The sequence below is a fragment of the Charadrius vociferus genome, unplaced genomic scaffold, assembly GCF_000708025.1.
Source record: "Charadrius vociferus isolate BGI_N301 unplaced genomic scaffold, ASM70802v2 scaffold59, whole genome shotgun sequence".
NCBI lineage: Eukaryota > Metazoa > Chordata > Aves > Charadriiformes > Charadriidae > Charadrius > Charadrius vociferus.
In genome coordinates, this window is record NW_009661371.1 from 1,346,728 (window position 1) to 1,355,553 (window position 8,826).

The following is an 8,826-nucleotide window of genomic DNA, read 5'->3' on the forward strand; positions in this document are numbered from 1 at the left end:
AATACTAAGGGGAGAAGAGTGCTCAGTCTGCTCTTAATGAAAAATGCTAGTAGCCAGGTCCTTCTGTTTGCCTTCAGGTTGGCTATGAATATGTAAAAATGTTGGCTATGCATGAAGTATAAGCACATATTCATAATGTGGAACTGTCTCTTTCTATTAGTATTTAAATAAAGATAAAACTACTCTGCATGACTGTGTGCAGACAAAATGAACAGTGAGAGAATCTTTTTTAGTTCTTCTGACATTAGATTTACCTGATTAGAAGCTGACCAGATATCAAACCCATAAAGCACTCTCTAAAATTAAAACCCTTAATGGCTTCATTAATACTGTGAACTGACATCAAGCTTCAGGCACATGGCTTTAGTGTACCTTGGCATCTTAAAAGGTGCTGTGTAGGGAGCAGACAAGCAGGGAGAGCTTGCTTCACAACTGCTGTCGCCACTGGTATGCTTAGCGTCGTGATATAGCGGGATATCGCCGTCTTTTGGTTTTGGGAGTATGGCAGTCTGCCCCCTTTAGTGGTGGAAAGCAGGGCTTTACTTTGCACATCGTTTTCGGAGATGCTGCATGTAAGTAATAGCAACAGCATAAGCTCGCTGACGGCTGTCGGCACAAATTGTCTGGCTGCCACCAGGTTTGTTTGCATAATCGGTGCTGGCAGCCTCATCTTCAACAGGGCCGTCACTCCCGCAGTGAGTGGCGATCGCTTGCTTTTTTTGACTAAAAAAACTGGGAGTCTCTTTTAATATATCTGTACATGCGGTGCGGCGGGCCTTCATCCAAACTGGATCTTGAGGAACTAAAACAAAAGCCGTACAAAGTCTGAGCACGGATAGTCTTATTGGTTACTGATCAGAATCACCGACCTGCAAGAATGCCACTTTGGGCATCTCTGTAGAGGAAGATCAAAAGGAAGTTGAGAATTGTAAGCAGATCGGACTAAATCAGAGGAAACAAAAAAGGCTTCTTTCAAAGTTCAGATTGCATCTTAAAAAATGATGTTTTTTTAATTACCATATCAATGTTGTGATAGGCAGTGGAAAATCGAATTAGTAGACAGGATATTTGGAAATCTCCATGGTTTTCAGAGAAGAGATACAAAATAAAGGAACTCCACTGGGATGAAGCTATGCTGGGTCAGCCAATATCCGGCAGGCTTGAGAGCCAACCGCATCGTCTGCCCTGTGGTTTTCCTTTCAAGTGTTTTCGGGTTGGGTGTCCTGTAGTTGATCTGGGGTGCCAGCTGCATCAAGGCGGAGGCTGTCAACATGCTTCAAACACAGCACACACACAGCGTGACAGAGTTTGAAAAACAAGAAAAAGGCACAGAATTCAAACTGAAATTTCACCTGGCGAATGTCCAAACCTGATTTCGTTTTCTCAGTGTGAGATGCACTGACTGGACAATGAGCTCATTGCAAGCATTCACTGTCAGCATAGCTCCCTATGAATACCACATTGCATTTATTAGTAGCTAAGTTTAAAGTCCTCTGGGGTTAGATGGGTTTGGGGCGTATCTTTCTGGTCTCAGATAAACAGTGTTCTTTTAGGCCAGTATCTTCATGCTGACAAAGTCCCCTTATGTACTGTCAGCAGTTTTAATTATGTCTCTTGCTCTATTTAATTGTCTGGTTTGCTACTAGTGACAAGTAGGCAGGTTTATATATATAGTTGCCATTTGATTGAGTACTCTGGATGCACTGTCTGTGGTTTTGTGTGTATTTACACCAGCTAAGTATGTATACGCCTCCCAGAACTCTGTGCCTAGCAACAGAGATTTTTGGGAGCAGACTTTGGTAGAGGAGGACTAAGTTAGGGACTATGTAAGTTGGATGTGTAACGTCCATCAGATAGGGCAGGTTGCATCTAAGGATCCTGATGAAGCTGGCAAATGTCATTGTAGAGCTGAATGCTTATCTTGGAGAAATCGTGGAAGTCAAGGGAGGTTTCTCTTGAAAAAAAGGAAATGGTACACCCTTTTTCAAAAAAGACATAAAGGAACATTTGGCAAACTACAGGCTGGACAGCCTTATTTCTCCTGAGCCGTGAAAATTATGGAGCAAATTCTCGTGGAAACTATTTCCAGGTATGCGAAGGATGAGAAGGGGATTGGGAACAACCAACACAGATTTTGAAGAGCAAATTGTAGGTGATCAACCTGAATGCCTTCTGTGTTGAAATGACTGGCAGGTTTATTTTAGCAGGGCTTTCAAGACTGTCTTGTGTAGTATCCTCATAGTCAACTTGAGGAAATACATACTAAAATGGATAGAATTAGAAAATGGGGGGAAAAAATGGCTGAACTATCAGGCTTAAAAGGCCAGTAGTTAGTACTTTGGCTGCAGGCTCATTACAAATAGCATACCTCATAAGTCACTTCTGGGGGTAGCAATACTTGACATCTTCAGCAACAACCTAATCAATGGGACAAAGCGCACCCTCAGGATGTTCTAAGTTGACACCAACTTGGAAGGAACTGATGACATGCCGTAAGGTCACAGTCCTTCAGAGGGACTCCTGACACAGGTCCCTCCTTGTCATTTAGAAGGCCCTTGGCAAGCTGGAGGGATGGCTTGCTAGGACCCTTAAGTGTGCAAGAAGGAAAGCATGAGTCAGGAGCATGCCCTTGCAGTGCTGAAGGCTGACCATGTCCTGAGAAAAAGCATAGCTGCCAAGGACAGGGAAAGGACTGTTGTCCTCTGCTCAGCAGCTTGGGAGGTTTCGACTGGAACACCAAGTGTTCAGTTTTGGAGACCCTCTGGAACAACAGCAATATTGACACCCTGGAGAAAGTCCAGAGCAGGGTTGCAAAGGTGGGTCAGCGTGAAAAAGAGCAGACTGAGGGGGTGGAAGTTTTCACTTCAAATACCCTCCAGGAGCCACAGAGAGGACCATGGCAGACTCTTCTCAGAGGTGTATACAGCCAAAGGACAGGAGCCAACAAGTTGGAGGAGGGGCTGAGTTCCCTGGGTGTAAAGAAAAAATGTTTCCCAAAGAGGGTGGTTAATCCCAGGGTCAGGCTGTCCCAACAGAGGCTCCAGAATCTCCATCTCTGGAGACGCTCAAGACTCGACAGAAAGAGGTCCAGTGGCACTTGATCGAGCTTTCCAGGCAGCCCTGCTTTGAGCAGGGGGTTGGCTAGAAACTTCCAGAGGTCCCCACCAATCTGCATTCCTCTCTGAGTCTGTGTTGGGTTGGTTTGTTTGCTTTTAACAAGGTGAGCAAATATGGGTTCTTTTGACAGGGGAACTTCCAGCACGCATGCTCCAAGTGAAACGTGTGTGACAGATGCAGGCATACGTATGAACAAATGGATACACTTGACAGAGTAGGTCTGTAAGTTCAGCAAGCAGTGTAAATATCTGTTGTGTCCAAGTATCTGGACATCTATCTTTGTCTCTTGCTATTTTCTAAAGGAAATTCCTTCCCCTTTTCAAGACCCTCCTCCTCCTCCTCGGGCTTCAGGTGCCATTTGCAGAGGGGTCTATTTATAGCCAGGGCTGTACTAGCAGCAAAGATCTGGGTAAGGGACAATCTATTTGCTCGTCAAAATTTCCCAGCTTGGAGATGAGAAGTCTAGATGATTACATGTGCAGACGTGTATGCATACACACAGGGGTTATTTTATTTTGCCTTGAACAATGGGCACAAGTTGGAACATAGGAAGTTCCGTTCCAATACATGGAAAAACTTCTTTACAGTTAGGGTGACAGAGCACAGGAACAGGCTACCCAGGGAGGTTGCAGAGTCCCCTTCTTTGGAGATTTTCAAAACCCGCCTGGATGCAGTCCTGAGTAATGTGCTCTGGGCAATCCTGCTTTAGCAGGGGAGTTGGACTAGATGATCTCTAGAGGTCCCTTCCAACTCTGAAGATTCTGTGATTTGTCGTTGTAAGTTGTGTCCATGTGTCCTTCTCAGGCTTGTATATTTGATAGTTATTTGTAGAGTAGTCCTATTTTCAAGCTCTTGTTAACTTTAAAACCTTTTCAGTGAAGTGTAGTTAGATGCTGTGATGTTGCAGTATTTTGTACCCTTTTAATTCCAAGGGCATGAGTCTTTCCAACCCTTTCATCACGCTCACTCCCATTTCCCTGATTTGTTGTTAAAAAGTTTGTTAAAAGCACTATTCATTTCTATAACCCGTAACAGAGCTTGCCATTTCTTTTGTGGTTTAGTAAGAAGAAAAAGAAAAAAAAAAAAAGAGGTTGTGTAAACATAACTCCATTTAAAAAAGAAAAGCAAATGCACCAGCATGTTGTAATGAGAGCTATTAAAATAATTAGTCCCTATCCTAGGATGATTGCAAAAGAAAATAAGTAATGAAAGTGAAACATATAACAACTGGATTCTAAAATGAACAACCAGCATAAAAATTGAATGAGTCAAAAGTTTAAACCTGAATGTGACTGAGTTGCAGGATAGTGTAGGAGGAAATGTAATTGTGCTTATTCCATGGCAGTTTACTTGAACTAAATGTCTCTGAAAAGTGTCTGAGACATGCGTGTAGAGCTTGTGCTTTCCACAACGTATCACCATATTTGATTTCAGGACAGTCAGTGGGTCAAACTGCCTAAGGCAATCACAGCAGCTTTAACAGCCAAGTGCTTAGGGGAATGGGATAAAATGTCTGCATTTCTGCTTTGATTTGATCTCACTCCTTATTTTATTATGGCCTGCTGGACCAGTCTGTGTTCACTCATGCTATAGTGTCCAGTGCTGCCCCACACTGAGAGAAGGAAGATGGGTAATGCAGGCTCACCCCCAGTGCCAGCAGTTCTTTCATCCTCATGGGTCTTATCAGCCAGTCTCACTCTGGTGCTTCCCGTAAGCCTTTCTGTTGTTGTGCATATCTCTCTGTAATTGTAATACTCTTGCCTGAAAACAGTATAAAACAAGAAAGATATTGTTCTGTTGATGCTGATGGCTCAATATTACCAATGTCAGAGATGTCACTTTCCTGTAGTGCGTTGTCGGAGGCTTCAATATGAATATTGTAATGAAAAAGCTCTAATCTTGGTTTACGTGCGCTGAGAAAACACTCCTGGTAATGCCGCGTGAAATCTCAAAGCGTATACTGATCAGATAGATATCTTGTCCTTTAAATAATTAAATATAAATATTATTACTATTTATGAAATACTTTATAAAACAATTTAGAAATGACCACAACTCTTTTATTCCATCTGATGCTGTAGAAGCCCCTGTTCAGAGACCATCTTTACACTGTCAACCTGTAAAAAGGGTTGAGGCGTGCTTGGGCTGTAATCAATCGGTCAAAGCAAGTTAGACCAATCCGTGCACCCAAGATGTCCATCTGTAATCTCATTTCCCCCAAAAGCTATATTTGGGCACAGTATTGTGTTCACTATATAGCACTAGAAGTAAAACAGTCTATTTAGAAAACTCTCTCCATGTGTATATTTCCCAGCAAAGGTTTTGTGAAAAAGTATAGGATCAGGCTAAATAGTATTTCAAGAATCACAGATCAGAATTCCTGAAGAGCCGAGACCCAAACCTAGAAAGATATCTAGACAGAGTCTTGTAATTTCACCCAGATTTTTAAAGGAGAAGAGTGCTTAAACTAATCTTGGGGAAGCCATGCTATTAACAGTGTTTTCTGTGAGTTAAAACAATCTAGCGCCACCATACACTATAAATTATGGTTCTTACATTTTTTATTCCTGAAGATAGAAAGATTATATTCGTGTAATAATAGTTATAGCTGTGTAGACTTGTCCTGCTTATTCGAGGTCATCTTTGAAGTTTCAGAAAGCACTGATGAGTGTGCTTCAATGGATTTTTACTTGTCTCGGGAAGCAAACCAACTGTGGCAGGTTTAATCGGAACTAAACCTCGTCTGAGTCAAACGGAGGCTACAAAACCAAACATGCCGGACAAGTTACAGCAGAGTTAAGGCCTGTTCTTTCAGCTGTTCCAGGGTGTGGTGTTTGGGGAGGGGAAGAGTGTCTATATACATACTTACACAGACTGTATAAAGTATCCATAGTGCGTAGGAGGCTGGCAGTCATCCTGTATCTACTTGCCTATGTGACCTTGCTCCCAGGGAGATTTGCTGCTGGGGATGCTCTGTTTAGCAAGGTATACCAGACACCAAAGGGACTGGCAATGAGAATCCAGCAGTGGGCTGGTTTTGAGTTGGGTTGCGAATACTGAGCTGTGAATTAATCCAAGGATTTTCAAGTGTCACAAAAGCCAAATACTCATTGGTCTTCAGTGCCTGTTGCCCAGTTGCTGGAAGAAAGCCAAGGAATCTTACTTGCATCATGGTTTGTAAGATAAAATGAGAGGCCCTATTTAATTTAAATTGACATGTTTCTTTCAAAGTGCCGTACTTTCCCTATTATTTACATTCAGTCTAATCCTGTGGCAAAATCAGCTCCAGGGGAGGTAGCTACAACCACACTGACATTTACATTTCATTTGTTTATACTGGATCTGAGGTTATGTCTCTGCATTTTACCAGTGGCTGCAGAAGATGAGAATAGCTTTAGGAAAGAGCCTGCACATTGATGAAAGAGTGGGATATGTGCTTTCCATAACTGTATTCCTGACTCATTATTCACAGCACAAAGAATTCTCTTGTGGCTTTCCACTTCTTATGTGGTTCGTGTACCACTCCCACCTTCCAAAAGTCTCAGTCGCTCAAACGCATAATTTTCTGAAGTATAGGCTGTAAAATGAAAGGTTACATTTCAGTTCCACAAGCGAACCAAGTTACCTGGCAGTTTTAGAAAAATCTACATGTGCGTAATGGTTCAGAAATTAGACACAGAAAAACCCACCCTAAACCAACCTAGCAATAAAGTTCAGATTAAAGCCCATTAACAGTAGAGAATTCAGAAGCTGATACTCTAATCCATAATTCCACCCACTGTCCTGCAGCACATGTTTTGCCATATATAAGATCAACCAGTGCCCTAAGGGGGCTGCCCAGCTAGGGTAGTAGAAGGGTGAAGTAAATACTATCATGCCTGTTGAAACTTTGGATTTCTTCACCTTTATACCTTTTACAGTTTTCTCCGCGAATGCTTAATTTGTGACTAGCCAGGGACTACTAAACCAAAACATTTTATTTGCCAAGATTATTTTTTCTTGCAGTACTCTGGAGAATGAGTATTATCTCTGTTATTTTGTAAGTAAGATACCTCACAGTTTTGATTTTCATGTTCCCATGAGTTAGGGAAATAACTTTTATCTTCATTTTATGGCTGAAGAACTGAGGAACGGGGATACAAAAGGTTCAAGATGCTAAGCATGGTGACCTTCTAGGGTAGCTAGCTTTCATTGGTTTGTGGGCTACTAGGCCTTCAGTATCCTTAAGTTATACTAGAAAAATCCGTAGGCTCAAGGAACTGACCCTGAGAACTCTGTACTGCTGTATTCCTCATTTCTCAGTAGCATAGATACAGGAGATTCGTGACAGGAAAGGGGTCCTACATCAGGATGAACCCCAAAATAAGGATCTCAAGTCTGCTTTGATATCCCAATGACATAGCCGTGGTGCCCACAGCACCTCTGCAGAGTGCCTCCCAGAGCACCCTGCTGTGGTGAAGCTACTGTTGCAAGCAGCGTGGTGGAGAGGACAGTCCTGTCTCCCTCCACAGGGAAAGGCTGGATGTCTGGGAAGCTGTTTTCTGCAGTTGGGATACCAGAGAGAGCTGATCCAGTGACCCGTAAGCAAGAGTTATTGTGGTCCGATCCCATGCTAGTATGTGGGATTTGTGAATGTCTGGATGCTATTAAGATTTTTTGAATGGTAGCCTGGTGCAAAGATGATGGTGTACTATTGATAAAATGTTGGAGGTTACCCATAGGTATTGATGGAATCTGATGTGTCATTTTAATGGAACCTCTCTACTTTTTCTTCGATGTTCTAATAGTTTATCATAAACACAAAAATGAAATAATTCAGTAAATGCAACAGAATTACTTTGAAGAAAAGCTAACGAAATGCAGGAGCCTTGAGATCTGAGTCCAACCAGTAAATCAACCAGGCTACTTTGAAGGTTTCCTCAAAGTGCTGTTTCACTGATTCTGAAATTAGTCCTGTTTTGCTGTAGAGGTGATGGGAGCGTATCAGTGAGGAGCTTGATTAGTCTGGAAAAGAGCAAGTACTGCCGTTTAAGGCCATTTGCACATCACGACTCTTCAAGTGGCTTGTTAACTGGGCCATGTATGAAATAAAGTAGAAGTACAGAGGATCAAAACAAATAATCTGTAGCCTGTTGTTTGCCATTACCACCACTCTGCTTCCACTTTTATTGCCAACTGAAAGTGCCTGTGATGTTATTCTCTCCCAGTTGTATTGTGGGTCTTCCCCTTGGTTAGACTGAGAGATGCGTTGTAATAACTGGGAGAACACGGACTCTTCTACCCAGGTGAGGGTACTGGAGCAAGGTGTTTGTGAGTAGGTCAGAAGCCAGGTCCAGATGCTAACAGGGGCCTAACAAGACAGTGGTGTCAGAATTGCTGTGCTTGCATCCCTCCACAGAGAAGAGAACAGATCCTGCCCAAGGACAGCCACCAGTTGCGTGCAGACTGAAACACTATTAGCAGTGGGCCAAGCACGTGCCTGTTGTGGACTGCGTGTGGTCTACAGGCTGTAAGTTGAAGCTCAGTAGTCACCCTGGTTATTTCGGTAGACATAAGAAGTTGTGGCAGTTGCAGACTCTCGTGAAATCCAGACTTGACTGCTTTCCATGCTGACAGCAAGACTAGAGGGACTGCAGCTCCGTCTGGAGCCTGCCTTCCTAAGCAGACCAGGCCTTGTATGCTCTCGGAGAGTACAGTAGGCAACTTATG

General features: G+C 42.8%; 1 protein-coding gene across 1 annotated transcript in view; it reads right to left on the reverse strand.

The window, feature by feature from the left end:
* GATB (glutamyl-tRNA(Gln) amidotransferase, subunit B) overlaps positions 1 to 1,441 on the reverse strand; it is a 195,814-nt gene extending 194,373 nt beyond the window's left edge. The window contains exons 1-3 of the mRNA XM_009893763.1: positions 1,370 to 1,441; positions 870 to 942; positions 544 to 802 (exon numbers count right to left, since the gene is read on the reverse strand). Coding sequence (XP_009892065.1) covers positions 544 to 802; positions 870 to 942; positions 1,370 to 1,441 — 404 coding nt within the window. The remainder of the gene's footprint in view (positions 1 to 543; positions 803 to 869; positions 943 to 1,369) is intronic.
* Positions 1,442 to 8,826: the final 7,385 nt, after the last annotated feature.